The 21991-nt window shown below is 38.6% G+C and overlaps 1 protein-coding gene across 3 annotated transcripts in view; it reads left to right on the top strand.

The window, feature by feature from the left end:
• ZFX (zinc finger protein X-linked) overlaps window positions 1–21775 on the top strand; it is a 61251-nt gene extending 39476 nt beyond the window's left edge. For 2 of the 3 annotated variants that reach the window (XM_036912798.2, XM_036912799.2), the window contains 5 exons: window positions 13552–13701; window positions 13915–14058; window positions 14422–14574; window positions 15107–15247; window positions 16075–21775. In XM_036912798.2, the coding sequence (XP_036768693.1) occupies window positions 13552–13701; window positions 13915–14058; window positions 14422–14574; window positions 15107–15247; window positions 16075–17258 (1772 nt within the window). In that variant the 3' untranslated portion in view covers window positions 17259–21775. The remainder of the gene's footprint in view (window positions 1–13551; window positions 13702–13914; window positions 14059–14421; window positions 14575–15106; window positions 15248–16074) is intronic. The other variant, XM_036912800.2, reaches the window with a different exon arrangement.
• Window positions 21776–21991: the final 216 nt, after the last annotated feature.

The raw sequence follows: 21991 nt of genomic DNA on the forward strand, positions 1-21991 counted from the left end.
AAATGCATAGTTCAGTTTTTAAAGGTGTGGCAAATTAATAAGCAATGGTGACAAAATTTGTTCTTATGGAAAACAGGGGTACTTGGGTATGTGTGCCTATCTTATAGTAACGCCAGAGGAAACAACTAATATGCCTCTGGAGCATAGGGCCCCTCTGGAAAAAACAACATTTGGTCGGAGAGTCTATTCTAATGTAAACTGTATATGATGCTTCATTTCTAATACACGTCTTTAGTAAGATATGTGCTTTCAAGTTATTTTAAGCAGTTTTAAAAGAGACAGATTAAGAAAAATTTTAGCAAATAAGCATAGAGCCTTTTAAATTAGTTTGGTTAAAGTATGTTACCATTCTTAACATGTTGGTTATACAATTGGGAATTTTGCTTTGTTCAGACCATAACTTTAATAATTAAACTTCTTGATGACAGTGAGTGTGGAGCCATAATATAGCTATGTTCTCTCCATTTAGTTGTTATATTCTAAGGCCACAGACTTTTTCACTAAGATAAAATTGTTTTCAAAACACTATATTCTATAGTATGTAATTGTGCTTGTATAAAAGCTGAATTGTGCAAATCATTAGATTGATTAGTTCTTAACTAACACTTATTAAACTCTTTTGGTCTGGTGGCATACATATAAAATTTAAGTTCGTTTGAATTAATGTTTCAAGGAAGAAAGAGCTCATGTGCTAATGTGTGCAAAATGCTTTCAGACTCATCAGACCCATTTTCTAATGACCCTTAAGTCATTTGCCATTTCCATCAGAAGATGGAATTAAGAGGGTTGTTGTTAATAAAGTTCTCTTTTTTGGAGGAAAAAGACATTTAGGATTGTATTTGTGGTTTGATGGTTATCAAGTCAATATAGACAATTAAAGTTTTTTTTTCAAGCTTAAGCTTTTTTATGCCAAGAAAGTTGGAGATTTGTAACAAATTTGTAACTATAAATATAGGTAACAGTGAACCTTCAATAAATAGTATCTGTGTGCTTGTTCTTATACAACCGTATAATGTTGGTGTTATCACCATTTTACAGATTGGGTAACTGAGGCTCAGTTTAACTTGCCCAAGGCTCTACACATCCATCTAGCATTAGGTTGAAGATTTGAAATCAAGTGTGTTTTATTCCAAAGTGTCTTCTCTCTACTCTCATATTGCCTTTCTTCTTGTGTGTGTGTGTGTTTTATATGCATGTGTATATAAAGTTAATGCTAAAAAACAGTAGAGTTTGGGATAAATAGTGCTTACTGGTGGATGGAGGAGATAGTAGGATTCTACCAATTACTAAAATTTACAATATTACTTAATATCCAGTTTTAACAACGTTAGGAAATGATTCAGGGAGTTTAAGCATTTTCTTAGTTAACTCATAGCAGAAGCCATCCAGACAGCTTCCAAACCCTATTCCATTGTTTTTCTACCTCAAAAAATGATATTTCCTTTCAAATTTGTGTTTATGTGAGGAAAAGGAATCTTATATAAACTATTATTTTTACTCTTGCCCATGTTTTCCTCATGCCTTCATTTAGAAACATTTATTGATAAGCCACAATAAGCTAGGAACCTTGATAGCTATTAGAGATAAATAGTGAAAGTGTCTGGCTTTTTAAAGTTCACAGTCCTGGAGGGAAGACAAACAAAAACAGGTAATTACAACTGAGTGTGAAAAGATAGGTAACTAGATATCTGAAGTATTTTGGAAGCACTAAGGGAGGAAATGGTGGGAGATTTTTGGTACACCTGCTGAGCTAAGTGCTGTGAAAGCATTGTAAACCAAAGTTCTGTGGAAGCTTGGTTGAAGACATAACTAAATTTATTTTGCTTCTATTCCTATCCATTTCCCTCTATTCCATACTATTTTAAAGCAAATTCCACATATTTCATTCATAGGTATTTCGGTATCTATTTCTCAAAGATAAGGATTTTTTTTAAAAATTGGGTAAACTCAATTTGAAGGATAAGTGAAGTGTTTAGTGGGGGCTAGGGAAAGAGAAAGGGAGGAGAGGACAGTGTGCTTAAAGGCAGGGAGAGGTGTGAAAAGTCTTTGTGTGTTCAGAGACTTATTCTTTGGGGTGCAAATAATGTCTTTGGTGAGGAGAATGGAGGACATGGTAAGAAATAAGACTGGCAAAATAGGGCCTAAATCATAAAGGCCCTTGAATACACTAAGAGGCCTGCTTTACCGTTTTGATACAGGGAGCTGTTAAAGGATTGTAAGCAGGTTAATCATAACACTTAGGTTTGTAGTTTAGAAAGATAATCTCTATGGCAGTGTCGAGAGCACACAAGAGTAAAGTCAGAAACAAAGTACACAATGAGTGGTTGTAATAGTCCAGGTAAGAAACGTATGATAGTTTGAAATAAGGTTCTATCAGGAGAGTGTGGCAGAAACTCCTTCATAACATATCTAGGAAGCAGAATTTGGGTTAAATTTAGCATTGAGGAAGAGGAGGGTTTGAAGCTCTCTTCCTGGTTTCTGGCTTGTGCAGCTGGGCAGATGGCAAAACCATTACCAGAGGAGGCGCATATGTGAGCATGCCAAAGATCTGTCCATGGGGTTTCTGCGTGCGGCTCTCCACTTAGAGCTACAGTGTGAACAGTGTAACCCCTGCAGATGTGGAGTGTGGTGTGCCTGGCCACATAGTTTAGGTGTTTTGACCAGTTGCTCTGATGTTAGCTCCTAATTAAGCACAGCTTTGGTCATAGTAGACCTGTAATATAAAGTGATTCAGGGAATAAATGAATAAATAAATCCAAACCCTTATGTTTAATGCATAAACATTGAGGATCAGTACAATCTAACAGTTTACTTATTGATTCAAGGGCTATTAGCACAGGAGACGTGGTAGAATATTTGTTTATTGTTTTATGGGGCTATTTGTGGGATCTTTATGTATCTTGCCATTATGTTTATTTGTGCATTCTATCAGTTTTGTTTCTTAAACCATTTGCTAAACCACGGAATAAAATTTTAGAATCCTAAAAATGCATATCCACATGGGAATATTTCTGAAATGTGATAAAAGTCTTACTTACTGAACTAAGGATATTTTAGAGAAGATGTGTTAAACAAGCTTTAAGCTTGTTTGATAAAATCCAAAAAGATTTCTGTTAACCCACCTAAAGTTACTGTCTTTGCTGTAGGCACTCTGAGATTTAGAAATCAACACTAAAGTCAGTGAATTAACAGTTTTCAGTTTAATGTTCAATATGGATGTCTGTTAGATATATACCAAGAATAAAGCACTCAAGGCAAAGATGTTATCCTCCCCTCTTCCCACGAAAAAAAAAAAGATCTGTGTCATGAAAGCCTTAGAAGCAGTTGGAGCTTCAAATTGGCCTTGTGACTCATATTTACCATTTATCTGTTTGGGACCTAGACAGAATTGTCCACAGGTTGCCCTTTAAACAGATCTATGATTACTCTGTGGAATAATGGGGGTTGGGGAAGGCCGGGGGATGGGGTGGGAGAGAGACCGTGCCTCTCCTTTCAGGATCTTAGAGAAGCACCTTAGTGTATGCAGACAGTGCCTGATGCTTAAAGTCAGCCAGCCTCCCATTTGGATGCCAGCTCTGCAGCTCACTAGCTATATGGATTTGGGCAAGTAACTGACTTTCTATGGCTTCAGTTTGTGAAATGGTAGTAATACTACTGACCTGGAGGGTGGCTGTGAGATTTAGAAATCACATGTACCAGGCATCCAGCACAGAGCCTGCAGTAATGCTAGCCATTGTTATCATCCACAGAGGGTTGGTGGCATCCACTGGGCTAGCAGGACTAACTCTAGATTGGCTTCACTTAAGACCTGCCTGTTGTCCTGTCAGAGAATTCTTGGGTAAAGGCAGGCACAGGGTAGGATTGTAGGACAGTTGACCCTTGAACAACTCAGGTTTGAACTGCGTGGGTCCACTTGTGGATTTTTCAATAAATATATTGGGAAATTTTGGAGATTCACAACAAATTGAAAACATTTTCTCTAGCTTTATTATAAGAATACAGTATATAATATATATAACATACAAAATATGTGTTAATTGACTGTTTATGTTATTAGTAAGGCTTCTGGTCAACAGTAGGCTATTAGTAGTTAAGTTTTTGTTATATGTGGATTTTCACCTGTGCAAGGCGAGGGGCAGGGTAGCCGGTGCCTCAAACCCCTGCATGCTGAAAGGTCAACTGTAGTCATTCCTTTCTTTTCCTCCTGAATTTACAGTATTAAGAAATCAGTTCTTAGTTAACTAGGTTTAGTTGACAGTGTTTTAGATCAACTCAGTGCAATTTGGAAAATATTTTTCATTAATTGTATCACTGACACTATACTAGAGATCACGGTAACTTAGAACAGGTACCTGAATGGCTCTGATCCTTTAATTCCCCATCTGTAGAATGAGGCTAATTTCATTAAACCTTTGAATGTCTCCAAAAGAGTTTGAAGAATTAAAAAAAGATCAGTTCTGATTCTTTGAAGTCTTTCATTGGCTATGTGATTAAAATAAGATGGAATATTGAGCCCAGAAAGAGGGTTCCTGAGGAGAGAAGCCTAAGAGACAGAGGTCTAAAAGTGAATGCGTAAGTATTTATCTATTAGAACATTCGCCTGCTTGGCAGAGTGCTTCCTTGTAAGTTACTGAGTCTTTTAAGTGCTCTTGTTTCATATCTGTAAAGTGGAGATGAAACACCTAGGTCGTGGGGTTGTTGTCACTGATTTCATGATAAAATATAGAGAAACTGGCTTCTGGCTAAAGATGGTGGCATGAGTAGGGCGGCGGAAATCTCCTCCCAAAACCATATATATTTTTGAAAATACAACAAATACAACTATTCCTAAAAGAGAGACCAGAGGTTACAGTATAACAGCCAGGCTACATCTACATCTGCGAGAACTCAGCATCTCACAAAGGGGGTAAGATACAAAGCCGTGACCTGGAGGGACCCGAGCACTCCCCCCACCCCAGCTCACCAGGGGAAGGAAAGAAGCCGGAGTGGGGAGGGAGTGGAAGCACAGGACTGCTAACTTAACCAGCCCTAGTAATCTGCACTGAGAGCACAGACACACATTGCATGGTGTGCTGGATATTACAGAAACGGAAGGATAGGGTCCAAGACAGGGACTGCGAGCGGATCCCCACAGCTGGCTCCCCGGGGACAAAAGAAAAGCGGGCGCTTTTCAAAAGTCTTAACGGGACAAGAGCTCAGCAGCTGAACAAAATCATCCCAGCACACTCAGCCCAGCAGGCTGGGATCTTGAGGAACTTCGGGCCCCCTAACCCCCTGGGGGATAAAGCAGCCCCGAAGCCCCTCACAGAGATAAGCAGCCTACCACTCATTGCCCCTGGATGATGCTACAAGCAACCTGGCTGACCTGCCACAGCTGTGGAGCAGCTGGAAAGTGGCTCCACCCACAGCAACCACCCAGGGTCTCCTCCCAGTGCGCAGCTACCCGGGACAGGCAGCAGAAGCCAGAGTAAGGTCTGGAAGGCACGAAGGGGTGCTGTTCTCGCAGGAGAACACGCCCGGCGCAGCTGCAACTCCCTGCAGCGCTGTAGGCTAGCCCAAGGGTGGCCCCGCCCACGGCAGCTCAGGAGATTGTCCCAGAGTCTGCTCCTGGTGTGCGGGTAACTGGCATAGGCAGCAAAAGCCAGAGCAAGGTCTGAAAGGCAAGAAGGGGCACCATTCTCATAGGAGAACACACCCGACGCGGCTGCGACTCCCCACGGTGCTCTAGGCTAGCCCAAGGGTGGCCCTGCCCACAGCAGCTCAGGAGATAGTCCCAGAGTCTGCTCCTGGTGTGCGGGTAACCGGCATGGTCAGTGGAGAAGGGCAAGGCGACCAACAAGCAGGAAGGGACTTTGATCTCCGAGCTGACACATGTGCCACCTGCCTGCGACCACTCCTATTGCCATGAAAAGGCAGAAAAATCTGGTCCAGTCAAAAATCACTCAGACAAGCCCAGGGAGAGGGTCTGGTGAGATAGATATAACTCAGTCTTCCTGAAAAAGAATTCAAAATAAAAGTCATAACCATGCTGATGGACCTTGTTACTTTTCATTGTTTGAAGTCTATTTTGTCTGATACAAGTACTGCAGCACCTGCTTTTTTCTCCCTATTGTTTTCTCCCTATTCTCCCAAAAGCAGCACAATACACATTCTTGCATAGAGAAATATGCAAGAGCTAAGGGATGAAGTCAGGAGGGAGATAACAAAAATGAAACAGTCAATAGAAGGGCTTACAAGCAGACTTGATGAGGTGCAAGAGACGGTTAATGGAATAGAAATCAGAACAGGAATACAGAGAAGCTGAGGCAGAGAGAGATAAAAGGATCTCTAGGAATTAAAGAATATTAAGAGAACTGTGTGACCAATCCAAACAGAACAATATTCACATTATAGGGGTACCAGAAGAAGAAGAAGAAGAGAGAGAAACAGGTAGAAAGTGTCTTTGAAAAAATAATTGCTGAAGACTTCCCCAAGCTATGGAAGGAAATAACCTGTCAAACCATGGAAGCCCATAGATTTCCCAACACAAGGGTCCCAAAGAGGTCAACACCAAGACATACGATAATTAAAATGGCAAAGATCAAAGACAACGACAGCGTATTAAAGGCAGCTAGAGAGAGAAAAAAGATTACCTACAAAGGAAAACCCATCAGGATATCATCAGACTTCTCAACAGAAACCTTAAAGGCCAGAAGAGAATGAATGGCATGGTATGTTTAATGCAATGAAACAGAAGGGCCTTGAACCAAGAATACTGTATCCAGCACGATTATCATTTAAATATGAAGGAGGGATTAAACAATTTCCACACAAGCAAAAGTTGAGGGAATTCGCCTTCCACAAACCACCTCTACAGGGTATTTTAAAGGGACTGCTCTAGATGGAAGTACTCCTAAGGCTAAATAGATGTCACCAGAGAAAATAAAATCACAGCAAAGAAAGCAGACCAACCAAATACTAACTAAAGGCAAAAAATAAAATCAACTACCCACAAAAACAGTCAAAGGAAACACAAAAGAGTACAGAATAAAACACCTAACATATAAAGAATGGAGGAGGAAGAATAAGAAGGGAGAGAAATAAAGAATCATCACACTGTGTTTATAATAGCTTAATAGGAGAGTTAAGTTAGAATGTTAGATAGTAAAGAAGCTACCCTTGAACTTTGGTAACCAAGAATCCAAAGCCTGCAATGGCAACAAGTACATATCCATTGATAATCACCCTAAATGTAAATGGACTGAATGCACTAATCAGAAGAGAGAGTAATAGAATAGATAAGAAAGCAAGACCCATCTATATGCTGCTTACAAGAGACTCACCTCAAACCCAAAGACATACACAGACTAAAAGTGAAAGGATGGAAAAGATATTTCATGCAAACAATAGGGAGAAAAAAGCAGATGTTGCAGTACTTGTATCAGAGAAAATGGACTTCCAAACAAAGAAAGTAACGAGATAAAGTAGGACACTACATAATGATAAAGGGGTCAATCCAACAAGAGGAAATAACCATCATAAATATATATGCACCCAATACAGGAGCACCAACATATGTGAAACAAATACTAACAGGATTAAAGGAGGAAATAGAATGCAATGCATTCGTTCTAGGAGACTTCAACACACCACTCACTCCAAAGGACAGATCCACCAGACAGAAAATAAGTAAGGACACAGAGGCACTGAACAACACACTAGAATAGATGGACTTAACAGACATCTACAGAACTCTACACCCAAAAGCAACAGGATACACATTCTTCTCAAGTGCACATGGAACATTTTCCAGAATAGGTCACATAATAGGCCACAAAAAGAGCCTCAGTAAATTCAAAAATATTGAAATTCTACCAACCAACTTCTCAGACCACAAAGGCATAAAACTAGAAATAAATTGTACAAAGAAAACAAAAAGGCTCACAAACACATGGGGGCTTAACAACATGCTCCTAAATAATCAATGGATCAATGACCAAATTAAAACAGAGATCAAGCAATATACGGAGACAAATGACAACAACAGCACAAAGCCCCAGCTTCTGTGGGACGCAGCGAAGGCAGTTCTAAGAGGAAAATATATAGCAATCCAGGCCTATTTAAAGAAAGAACAATCCCAAATGAATAGTCTAAAGTCACAATTATTGAAACTGGAAAAAGAAGAACAAATGAGGCCCAAAGTCAGCAGAAGGAGGGACATAATAAAGATCAGAGAAGAAATAAATAAAATTGAGAAGAGTAAAGCAATAGAAAAGAAATCAATGAAACCAAGAGCTGGTTCTTTGAAAAAATAAACAAAATAGATAAGTCCCTAGTCAGACTTATTAAGATAAAAAAGAGAATCTACACACATCAATAAAATCAGAAATGAGAAAGGAAAAATGACGATGGACCCCACAGAAATACAAAAAATTATTAAAGAATACTATGAAAATCTATATGCTAACAAGCTGGAAAACATAGAAGAAATGGACAACTTCCTAGAAAAGTACAACCTTCCAAGACTGACCAAGGAAGAAACAGAAAATCTAAACAGACCAATTACCAGCAAAGAAGTATAATCGGTAATCAAAAAACTACCCAAGAATAAAATGCCTGGTCCAGATGGATTCACCACTGAATTTTATCAGACATATAGAGAAGACATAATACCCATTCTCCTTAACGTTTTCCAAAAAATAGAAGAGGAGAAAAATACTTCCAAACTCATTCTATGAAGCCAGCGTCGCTCTAATACCAAAACCAGGCAAAGACCCCACAAGAAAAAGAAGTTACAGACCAATGTCCCTGATGAACATAGATGCAAATATACTCAACAAAATATTAGCAAACCGAATTCAAAAATACATCAAGAGGATCATACACCATGATCAAGTGGGATTCATCTCAGGGATGCAAGGATGGTACAATGTTTGAAAATCCATCAACATCATCCACTACATAAAACAAAAAGAAGGACAAAAACCACATGATCATCTCCATAGACACTGAGTATAGAGGGCAAGTACCTCAACATAATAAAGGCCATATATGACAAAGCCACAGCCAACATCATACTGAACAGCGAGAAGCTGAAAGCTTATCCTCTAAGATTGGGAACAAGACAGGGATGCCCACTCTCCCCACTGTTATTCAACATAGTACTGGAGGTACTAGCCATGGCAATCAGACAAAACAAAGAAATACAAGGCATCCAGATTGGTAAAGAAGAAATAAAACTGTCACTATTTGCAGATGACATGATATTGTACATAAAAAACCCTAAAGACTCCACTCCAAAACTACTAGAACTAATACCGGAATTCAACAAAGTTGCAGGATACAAAATCAATACACAGAAATCTGTGGCTTTCCTATACACTAACGATGAACTAGCAGAAAGAGAAATCAGGAAAACAATTCCATTCACAACTGCATCAAAAAGAATAAAATACCTAGGAATAAACCTAATAAACCTAACCAAGGAAGTGAAAGACCTATACCCTGAAGTTCTACAAGACACTCTTAAGAGAAATTAAGGAGGACACTAACAAATGGACACTCATCCCATGCTCTTGGCCAGGAAGAATTAATATTGTCAAAGTGGCCACTCTGCCTGTAGCAATCTACAGATTCAATGCAATCCCTATCAAAATACCAACAGCATTCTTCAACAAACTGGAACAAAGAGTTTTAAAATTCGTATGGAACCACAAAAGACCCTGAATAGCCAAAGCAATCCTGAAAAGGAAGAATAAAGCAGGGGGGATCTCGCTTTCCAGCTCTAAGTCTACTACAAAGCCACTGTAATCAAGACAATTTTGTACTGGCACAAGAACAGAGCCACAGATCAGTGGAACAGAATAGAGAGTCCAGATATTAACCCAAACATATATGGTCAAGTAATATATGATAAAGGAGCAAAGGACATACAGTGGCGAAATGACAGCCTCTTCAACAGCTGGTGTTGGCAAAACTGGACAGCTACATGTAAAAGAATGAAACTGGATCATTGTCGAACCCCATACACAAAAGTAAATTCGAAATGGATCAAAGACCTGAATGCAAGTTATGAAACCATAAAACTCTTAGAAAGAAACATAGGCAAAAATCTCTTGGACATAAACATGAGTGACTTCTTCATGAACATATCTCTCTGGGCCAGGGAAACAAAAGCAAAAATGAACAAGTGGGACTACATCAAATTGAAAAGCTTCTGTACAGCAAAAGACACCACTAATAGAACAAAAAGCATCCTACAGTATGGGAGAACATATTCATAAATGACAGGTCCGATAAAGGGTTGACATCCAAAATATATAAAGAGCTCACGCACCTCAACAAACAAAAAGCAAAGAATCCAATTAAAAAATGGGCAGAGGAACTGAACAGACAGTTCTCCAAAGAAGAAATTCAGATGGCCAACAGACACATGAAAAGATGCTCCACATCACTAGTCATCAGAGAAATGCAAATTCAAACCACAATGAGATATCACCTCACACCTGTTAGGATCGCCACCATCCAAAAGACAAACAACAACAAATGTTGGTGTGGTTGTAGAGAAAGGGGAACCCTCCTACACTGCTGGTGGGAATGTAAACTAGTTCAACCATTGTGAAAAGCAGTATGGAGGTTCCTCAAAATGCTCAAAATAGACTTACCATTTGACCCAGGAATTCCACTTCTAGGAATTTACTCTAAGAATGCAGCACTCCAGTTTGAAAAAGACAGATGCACCCCTATGTTTATCACAGCACTATTTACAATAGCCAAGAAATGGAAGCAACCTAAGTGTCCATCGGTGGATGAATGGATAAAGAAGAAGTGGTACATATACACAATGGAATATTATTCAGTCATAAGAAGAAAACAAATCCTACCATTTGCAACAACATGGATGGAGCTAGAGGGTATTATGCTCAGTGAAATAAGCCAGGCGGAGAAAGACAAGTATCAAATGATTTCACTCACCTGTGGAGCATAAGAACAAAGGAAAAACTGAAGGAGCAAAACACCAGAAGACTCAAGAGAACCCAAGAATGGACTAACAGTTACCAAGGGGAAAAGCTCTCAGGCGGATGGGTGGGAAGGGAGGGATAAGGGGGGGTGAAAAAAGAAAGGGGGCATTATGATTAGCATGTATAATGTTGGTGGGGGGCATGAGGAGGGCTGTACAACACAGAGAAGAGAAGTAGTGATTCTACAACATCTTACTATGCTGATGGACAATGACTGCGATGGGGAATGTTGGGGGAACTTGGTGGTAGGGGGAGTCTAGTAAACAGAATGTTCATCATGTAATTCTAGAGTAATGATACCAAAATAAAAAAAAAAGAAAAGAACCTTGGCTTAACTGGGTATGTCATAAGAATATTTAGCTTTAAAAGGGTAAGTCAGGCCAGAAATAAGGACATATTGCCAATTCTTTCCCCCATAAGCAATTTTTTTTTTTAAAGGACAAACAGGCTTTTATTTCATTTCTCAGATTTGTTTAAAAGCAGGCCAACTCTGGTTTTGGTGCCATAAACAATTTTTATAAAGCAGTCAAGACATTTGAATTTGAGTAGTTATCTTCAGAGTTAGGGAGCCTCTGTTTTTTTAAACCGCAAAGTGTCTATAACCCACTGGCCTCTGAACCTTCATATCATTACATTTGTCCTGGATCAGCTCATTTCCTGTAGCTCCTTAAGCCTACAGCCTGCCATTCTCTCATTGTAACCAAAGCCTTTGCCTCCCATTTCATACGCACGGTTGAAGCCATCAGCCATGAATGGCTTCAACTTTCTTCATTGCAGCTTTCTCCTTTCCCTAAACACAGCATAGCTACATTCTCATCCATGTTTGTCTCAAGTCCTGGAAGGCTATAGCACATTTCTCTTCTGTTGAAGGACAATCATCTTTGTGCCTCATTTCATCTCCCTTTTCTGCTGAGATCTTGATCCAGAAATTTCTCCATGTCCTCTGGCTTTGGCTTCTCAGTTTGTCATATTTTCTCCTCCAGACTCGGCAAGCTTGAGTATTTTTATCAAACACAAAAGTCCTTGACCCTGCAACGCATTCTAGTTATTGACCCTTTGTTCTCCATTTTTAAATTAGACTTCTTGAAGAAACGTATACCTCCCATTGAATCCTCAACCCACTTTAATCTGACCCCATACAGCCTTCGCCACACTGCTTTTCACCAGGAACATCAGTGACTTCGGGTGGCTCCTGTCAGTGCACACATTTCTCCTTGACTATTGTGTGTGGTACATCATTGCCATCGGCCTTACTAGGATTCTTGGCACTTTTAACTCCCTTAAGCTTCCTTCATGGCCTTCTACCAACCTTCCCAGCTTTCCCTTCTCAGGTTCCTTTGCGAACTCCTCTTGTCCCTCCCTGAAACTTCCCATGACATTCCCCAGGATCTCCTCAGCTCACTCTGCTCGTGCTGCAGATTCTCACTGTGTGATCTCAAGGCTTAGTAAACACAGAGCTGATGGCTCCCACATCTGCTTGTCAGCCTTCAGCTTTCATACTTGAATATCCAGCAATCAACTTCACATCTCATTCATTGAATCATTTTTTCATCAATATTCTGAGCATCTGCTATCATCAGACTCTGCCTGAAAAGACTGAGTAATGGAAATACAGGTTCTGTTCTATCAATGGGAAAAACAGAGGAGAAAAACATGGATAGTGACAATACAGTGAATTGTATACCCAGAGAGAAATAAGGAAAGGGTACTGTGAGCACAGAGGGATAGGAAGAGGCAGCAGTTCTGAGAGCTTTTAGGGATGTTACTCCTCAAGATGTTACATTAACTCAACATACGGGACCTTTTCCTCATTTCTCTTCTTATTAACATTTCTTCCCCTGTCACTCAGTTATCTTAAGTCAAAAACCCCATAGTTTTCCTTGGTCCCTTTGTCGTGTTCATTTTTCAGTGCACCAAGTCTTGCCATTTCAGTTCTGAGGTAGGACTTAGGTCCAGCCATCTTCCCCATCCATACTACTCTGTCCTGACAAGAGGCTTCTTGTCATCTGTCACCTGCATTATTGCAGCACACAAGTGGTATCCCTGGTTTATGTCTTGATCCTTTTTCCAAGACCAGCATGGAATAGCAAAAAATGGTGATCTGACCTTGTCACTGCTCTGCTTAAAAATCTCCCATCACCCCCAGCAGAGGTTCTCAAAGCTCTGATCAGAATCCCTGGGGTTGTACTTCTAAATCTGTCTATATGTCAGGCCCTGCCCCTACAGATCCTGATTTTGTAGAACTGCTGGGCTAGTGCCTGTTTTTAGTTTCCCTAAGAGATTTTGACACCTGATCAGATTGAGAAGCCTATGAGGATCAAGTCTGAGCCCCTCTGCCTGGTTACACAAGGCCCTCCCTGACCTGACTTTGACTTAGTTAGCAGTTGGCCATTTTTCCCAGTATGCCCTATGTGTCTGCTTGTCTAAGTAAAACCATCCAATTTTTATGTGAATCAAGTTAGAGATTTTAATTGTTAAAAGGGCTTTTGAAAATTGTAACACTTTAAATATCTGCTGTTAATTATTTGTAATGTATTTTCTGCCTTTTTAGTGGATGATGCAGGCAAAATAGAACATGACGGTTCCTCTGGAATGACCATGGATGCAGAGTCAGAAATTGATCCGTGTAAAGTGGATGGCACTTGCCCTGAAGTCATCAAGGTGTACATTTTTAAAGCTGACCCTGGAGAGGATGATTTAGGTAAGAGGAAACCTAAAGCATATTGTACACCCTGATCATGCACTTGAACCTGATTACGGTTGTTTATTTTGAGAATGTTTGAAATCTTTTTTGAAGATAACTTTTAAAGAAGGATTCCAATGTAGCAACGACAAGTATGTAAAATATAGTAAGTAAAGTGGGTGGAAGTAAAGTTTTCACATAAATTCTTGGAGCTGTCATCTCCCCTAATAGGTGGCACTGTAGACATTGTGGAGAGTGAGCCTGAGAATGACCACGGAGTTGAGTTACTTGATCAGAATAGCAGTATTCGTGTGCCAAGGGAAAAGATGGTTTATATGACTGTCAACGACTCTCAGCAAGAAGATGAAGATTTAAGTAAGTAGGTGGCCTTTTTGTGGGAGAAAATTTTATGTTTCTTTAGTTCTTTTATTTAATATGGTCAGTATTTGAAGGAAACAAGTAGCATTATCTTAGAGACTGTTATGCTGCCATATTCCAAGGGAAGCATCAGTGGACTTTACACTTAGAATGTTGCTTTAAAAACAAATTATGGTGAAAGCAAAAAATGAATGATTCATTTAACAAATATTTGAGTGTTTATTACTATGTGAAAGCTGTGTTCTGGGTATGTAACATTCGAACCTTCTTTCTCCTTGTCTATTAACTAAATTCAAATAAAATGTCTTCCTGTGCTCTCTGAAAACTTGGTCACAAAATTTTATATAATTTTCTACTTAGATGTTGCTGAAATCGCAGACGAAGTTTATATGGAAGTGATTGTAGGAGAGGAGGATGCTGCTGCCGCCGCTGCAGCAGCTGCTGTGCATGAGCAGCAAATGGATGACAATGAAATCAAAACCTTCATGCCAATAGCATGGGCAGCAGCTTACGGTAAGTCACATAGCTACTCTTAGAATTGAGTTGCTTCTTAAACATGAATTCATGATTGAGAAGTGGTTTCTGTGGTCTTAGGTTTCAGAAATCTGAAATACCAGTACACTATAAGGGTTATTTGATTTGAACAAGAGTAGAGGAAGATCATAAAGGCTACTTTTTGTCTTTATTTTTAACAGGAATTTCCTTCATGTGTATATTCACGTAGAAGGAAGTACTGCAAGAAGTACACAGGCTTTCGAGCTGAAACTTTTCAACTGATTATATTTGGCCCATGACTTTACAATTTTGGGAGACAACAACGGAGTCCATGGGGCAAAATGCTGACATGTGTTTTTTAGATTTGGAAGCTAGGCATTTCCTATGGTCTCACTATAATAAATGTGGTCATAAAACCCATTACCTAGAATGGGGAATTTCTGTCATTCATGAGTATCATGGCTTACTTTTCATTGTTATAGTTAAAGAATCCCTAATTTTTTATAATTTATAATACTGTATAATTTTGTTTTTTAATGCACATTGTTAGGTAATAATTCTGATGGAATTGAAAACCGGAATGGCACTGCAAGTGCCCTCTTGCACATAGATGAGTCTGCTGGGCTCGGCAGACTGGCTAAACAAAAACCAAAGAAAAGGAGAAGACCTGATTCCAGGCAGTACCAAACAGGTGAGGGCACACGAGTTCCACAGCGCAGCATGCTTTGCGAGCTCTCAGATGAAACTCTAGTACGTGTGCACAGAGGTATTGTGATGGCATTTTAGCTGCTAGACTACATGTAGCTTTTTGTGTCTTAAATTTGAAAATATAATTTTAAGAATTCAGTGATATTCATGAATGATTCCCTTGGCTAAAGAGAAACAGGGAATGGATCAAACTTGGATGAGAAAAAATGCAAAGCTTTGGTGGTTTTTATGTGAAAATGAAAAGAAATCGCTCAGATATGTTGTAAGCATTAACCTCTTTTTAAAACTAAATTAATATATTTAAAGAATCTGATTATGTCAGCATAAGCAGGCATAATTTAAAGAGCAGCAGGGCAAATACTTCAGTTCATGTGACTTGTGCCTGTCTATTCTTATATGCTGATTTGCATGTTAAACATTTTATAGGTATATTTACAGCCTTACTGAAATTGACAAATTGTCTTTTGGAATAAGTAAAGCAGATATTGTAGCTATGAAACTTTATTTTTATGAATAATTTCCCACCAGTTTCTAAACTGACATGGCTTCAATCACCACTTGATAGAAGTTACATATTCATTTACTTATTAAACTGTAGGAAGTGAAGTTGCTACAGTCATACTCAGTGCAGTTTTCAGACCAGAATTTCACCTCTTAAGGTGAAAAATGGTAAAAGGAATGTTCAGTAGCAAATAGCCTAACTTAGGAGCATTTGCCCAGTAATGTTCAGAACACACACTTGAAAGGATTGAAGGAAACCCAAACATGACTAGGTTTGATCACTCATGCTTCTTTCTTTTCCTTTCTTAGCAATAATCATTGGCCCTGATGGACATCCCTTGACTGTCTATCCTTGCATGATTTGTGGGAAAAAGTTTAAGTCCAGAGGATTTCTGAAAAGGCACATGAAAAACCACCCTGAACACCTTACCAAGAAGAAGTACCGCTGTACTGACTGTGATTACACTACCAACAAGAAGATAAGTTTACACAACCACCTGGAGAGCCACAAGCTGACCAGCAAGACAGAGAAGGCCATCGAATGTGATGAATGTGGAAAGCATTTTTCTCATGCTGGGGCTTTGTTTACTCACAAAATGGTGCATAAGGAAAAAGGAGCCAACAAAATGCACAAGTGTAAATTCTGTGAATACGAGACAGCTGAACAAGGGTTGTTGAATCGCCACCTTTTGGCAGTCCACAGCAAGAACTTTCCTCATATCTGCGTGGAGTGTGGTAAAGGCTTTCGTCACCCATCAGAGCTCAAAAAGCACATGCGAATCCACACTGGGGAGAAGCCGTACCAATGCCAGTACTGCGAATATAGGTCTGCAGACTCTTCTAACTTGAAAACACATGTAAAAACTAAGCATAGTAAAGAGATGCCATTCAAGTGTGACATTTGTCTTCTGACTTTCTCAGATACCAAAGAGGTGCAGCAACATGCTCTTATCCACCAAGAAAGCAAAACACACCAGTGTTTGCACTGCGACCATAAGAGTTCGAACTCAAGCGATTTGAAACGACACATAATTTCCGTTCACACAAAGGACTACCCACATAAGTGTGACATGTGTGATAAAGGCTTTCATAGGCCTTCAGAACTCAAGAAACATGTGGCTGCCCACAAGGGTAAAAAAATGCACCAGTGTAGACATTGTGACTTTAAGATTGCAGATCCATTTGTTCTAAGTCGCCATATTCTCTCAGTTCATACAAAAGATCTTCCATTTAGGTGTAAGAGATGCAGAAAGGGATTTAGGCAACAGAATGAGCTTAAAAAGCATATGAAGACACACAGTGGCAGGAAGGTGTATCAGTGTGAGTACTGTGAGTATAGCACTACAGATGCCTCAGGCTTTAAACGGCACGTTATTTCCATTCATACGAAGGACTATCCTCACCGTTGTGAGTACTGCAAGAAAGGGTTCCGAAGACCTTCTGAAAAGAACCAGCACATAATGCGACATCATAAAGAAGTTGGCCTGCCCTAACAGTACTTCTGCGGACATTTGCAGAGATGTTGGCTTTGAAGCAGAAAGTTCATTTTTTAAAGCCAGTCAGTCTCATTCACATACAATACTGTACGTTGATTTATGCTGTGTACAAATAGGATTATTGCTTCTAGTTGACCTTTTTTTACATTTTGTTCAATACTGTGTTCTGAATTCTATTCAGTTTGTTTAATAAATGGGGAAAAGTAGCAACAGGCAAGTTGCTTTTAATACAGTAATCCCTGATTCTATACAGAATTTTTCTATCTTAGAAGCTTTATATTTATTTAAATATTTACCTTGCTTACCTTGATGGTACTATTCTGTGACCATTTAACTTAAGGTAACTTTAGATCGGTAACTCTGAAACTATTCATGTTGACTCATTTTTTTTTTCCCATAAATTTCTCACAATAAAATTGTCAGAGACATCTACTAACATCAGTGGGAGATTTGATGGTCAGGTCTAATTATCCTAAAATGAGAGCCATTTACTTGTCTTGCCTAATATTTCCAGACCACATGACAGTGAAAGTTTCCATTTAAGCTTTTGTGACCCTGGCATTGCTGAGTAAAGAGCAGTGGCTGGGTTTGTGTTTACTTTTCATTTTGGTTAGCAGACAAAATATACTTTTGGGGGGCTTTCTTTGGAGTATTTACATCGTTTGTCAGCATAGAAAATGTTTAGAAAACTTTATGGAAAAAGTTTGCTTGATCCTGTTATATTTTGATTATTCTGTCTGGGCTGCTTTGTCTTGGAATGGTTGTATGCTATAAATGAGACTTGCTGAGGACTGCGTTTTGGAATCTCCTAGAAGTAATTTGTGGCTCATAGGATCTTTTGCAACTTGATATATGTAAATGTATCCTGAATTATATATATGCACATACATATAACATGTATCTGTGTGTATTGCTTATTTTACATACTTATACACACAACCCCAAGTAGTAGTTGTTTGAGATCTATAATGAAAAGTATTACATTTACAATAACATGAAAGATACAGGGATGAATGAGAGAGCATTTTGTAAACTGTGCTCTTCAGAGAGACTACTCAGGTGAAGAAATTAGAAGGAAAATAAGGACACTAGTATTTTTAAAGAGTAAAGGTATTTTCTTTTAAAATGTCTTTGATAATTGAAAAATAGAAGGTAAGGTGTTTCTAGATAGAATGTTTTCATACAACTTCAGTTCCATGCCTTTATATTTTCTGAAAAGCTAATGAGAATCCAGACATAACTTCTCATTTCACTCTGAGAAGCCCATGAGGGAGCTCTGTGTCACCAAGTGAGGTGGGGGGACTAAGGAAGTGACGGCTCCACGCCACTTGTACTAGAGAGGGGATGCTAATTATGACTTGCACTTGGCAGGTTCCACCTGCTCTGTAATTTCTTAGTTACAGTTAGCAAATTAAAAAAAAACTTAACACTCAAGTTGGCTTTCATTGGAAGATAAAGGTGTGTTCTAAGTGCATGAGGAAAATCTGAGGCCTTATTTGGAATGTCACCAAGACTTTGTTTTGCCTTTCTTTTGAGAGTTGACTTCTTTCAAACAAATAGTTCTGAATCAGTCATAAATTCATAAAGTAAACTCAGTTATGTTGAGATGAATCTTGGAGAAAGAAGATAAAACAGTTTTGGCGGGTCTCTTAAATTGGCTGTCCACACATGAGTGTCTGGCATGTCATTGGAGATGAAGGAATTTTCTTCCCACTTGGTAGCTGCCTTGCCACTTCATTATGGTGCTCCATTCCCTTTGTGCTGTTAGGTTTTTACCTTTCATCTTTCTCTCTGCCATCACTATTTGTATTCAAGAATTATATTTATAGGATTAGAAATCTAAATACTTGTTTTTTGGCAAGCCTCCGAAGTGCTAGATTGATTTAGTCCAGTTCTTCATCAAGTGCTTTAGGTTGGTGTGAACTCCAATCTGAATGCCAGTCAAAGCCAATGCATGGGCCTATCCCAGTGGGAATTCCTGTGCCCTCTTGGCCCCCATAATGTGCTTTAAAAAAAAAATAGTGACAATTATGTGATTCATTGCCTTGCAGTACTATTCTTGAATGCTCTGTCTGTTTTTTTGTGAGAACCTTAAAATCTCCCTTAGGGTTTTTTCCCAGAAATAATGTAAAACACTGAAATGAAAATGGAAATCTGTCAGTTATGTCCTGTAAAATTAATACAGAAAATATAAATAATTGGTCATCTAGCTATATTTTTTTAAATAAACTGAAAGATAAAGAACACAACACTTTACACACTTTATATTTCTCTTACATAGTATGGAATTATACACAGTTTTTTTCTTTTTAAAGCACAATATTGAAACCTTTAAAAGGTATTTAAGGGTTTGGTCAAGTGAATATTAAGATGTTATTTGTCTGTATAAAGAGAAAATCAAAGTGTAGTCACTGTTACGTACTGACATTTAGTTACAACCTAGTTTTAATTCTTAAAACAATTTTGATTAGCAAAGCTAAAAAAATGATGTTTCAGTTAAATGTTTTAAAGAGGTACAGATTTTTACAAGGACATAATATAACTTATTGTTCTGTAGAAATATCCTATTAAGTATTGTATGTCCCTCCCTCTGTACACTTTGTAAAAAAGTAAAATACATAAAAAAATCATATAGGGATGTGTGACATTATTGTAATTGTGTACTTGACAATAACGTGCAAAAATAAAAATCAGAATATTTTCCTGTTACTGAATGTTTAGTCTATTTGATACCAGTACTAAGTTAATGCTTTTTCTTAAGGAAAAAATGTACAGTTTTTGTAAACCTAATAAACATCAAAAGCAGTGGATTCTTTTCATTTCCCCATTTCCTAATTCCTTGTATGCACCAGTGGAATGCAAAATGCTTGATTGCTTTGAATTTTGTGACTTGATGGAAATACTGATAATATTTCAGCCCTGCAAATTTGCAAGTAATAGTTCAGAAAAGTTAAGAGGCAATTGGTGAGTCCTTTGATGAGTGTGTTGTCCTTGGAATTCTTTTTTTTTTTTTCTTTTCATACAAGATTTTTAAAATTAGGATCTCCAGTTACCTTGAGATAAATTTCCCATGCATAATGAGGTTCTCTGGAGCACTTAAAGTTCATTTCAGTGTTAATCCATAGCACATTTAATCAGTGGGGGTTGTCCCCAAATCCACAGTAGAAGCCCTCCCCTAGAGCTACCTGTTTTTGCCTAGTTTGGAGGACACAAAGTAGGTGCAACATAGTAGAACATGGTCATTGTCCTAAAAAAATCTAAAGTTAGGTAAAAAGTTACCAGGAGTCAAAAGAGAATGACAGGATAGATTTGAACTATCTTTGATTTTAAAAAATGAGATCCTCAAAACCGAAAGTTTCTGTGATGACTGCCCTTGTACTGTTCACCATGTAAGAACTTATTCACTATGTAAGAATTTGTTCACCATGTAAGAACTTGTTCGTTATGCTTCAGAAGATTGGAGACTGATGAGAATTAGGCTTGGGGTGGATTAATGATTTTGCATTGAGTCCCCTATACAGAATTTTATTGTTGTTAACAACCATTTGATCAATAAATATGAGAGATGCCCTCTCAAAAAAAAAATAAAAAAGGGATCCTGCAGATCTTGAACTCTGTAGGAACAAGTGTTTGCCTAATAGTTGAAACAGTAAATAATCAAAACTTGAGGTAAATGATCAAGAGAACATGGTGAATGTCTAGAACCATAAATTGGACAAAAGCATAGCATGCTAAGAACTTAGTAGTAATAGAATAATAGAATGCCTGGCAGACATCTTACCAGTCTGATTCCAAGCAGTCAGATAATGTACTGCTCTTTTCTCTGGGAAACTCATTAGTAATTTCCTTTATTTCCCCCAAATTCTAAGATTCAGGTAAGGAAAAGCATGGCCCAACCAGTCAAAATCTTGAAGGCGTGCTTGAGAGTAGTCGTTTTCAAAGTGTGGTCTGGCAGCAGTGGCAGCAACATGATCACCTGGGACTTTGTTAAAGATGCAAATTCTCGGCCTCACACACACAAACCCACTGAATTGGGAAACTGGGTGTGGGACCCAGTGATCTGCACTTTAACATGTTCTCCAAGTGGTTCTGATGCATGCTCAAGTTTGGGAAACACTGTTTTAGAGCACTTGAACTTAAAAGATGACTGGCACAACATTTTGTGAGGTAGACAAGGAAATACACGCACACCCTGAAATACGCAATGAAGGTGAAATGGGACTCAGTGTATGCCTTAGTTACCCTTTTTAAAGTGTGAGCCTGCCAGTCAACGAGCGGACATGTGAATAGTTTGTGTGTGTTTAATTCATTGGCCCAACATTACTTGAGTAATTCATACATTTAAAACCATTTTGCCACATTATGCAGCTGTTAAGTCGAAGTTAAGTTTGCCCTTTTGGGTTTTATCTTATGTATATATTGTTTGCCTTTTTCATAATTCTTGAATTTGTTATATATTGTTCCTGTTATTTTTGACATCTTTGCTATTGTAAATAAATTCCTATTTTGCTTTACGTTACTCTAGTGGAGTGGTTGGCTATAGACAAAGGCGCACGCAAACGCACATGCACACGCACACGTACACGGAAATGAGGCTTAAGTAACAAAGGTAATAAATCTCCATCACATAATAAGCTGGAAGTAATGCAGCTCCTTCAGTAGATGAGTACTAGCACCAATGAAAGTATCACTTGGGTTTTTAAATCATTTTCACGACCTCTGAGATGCAA

The sequence above is a fragment of the Manis pentadactyla genome, chromosome X, assembly GCF_030020395.1.
Source record: "Manis pentadactyla isolate mManPen7 chromosome X, mManPen7.hap1, whole genome shotgun sequence".
In the NCBI taxonomy this organism is placed as follows: domain Eukaryota; kingdom Metazoa; phylum Chordata; class Mammalia; order Pholidota; family Manidae; genus Manis; species Manis pentadactyla.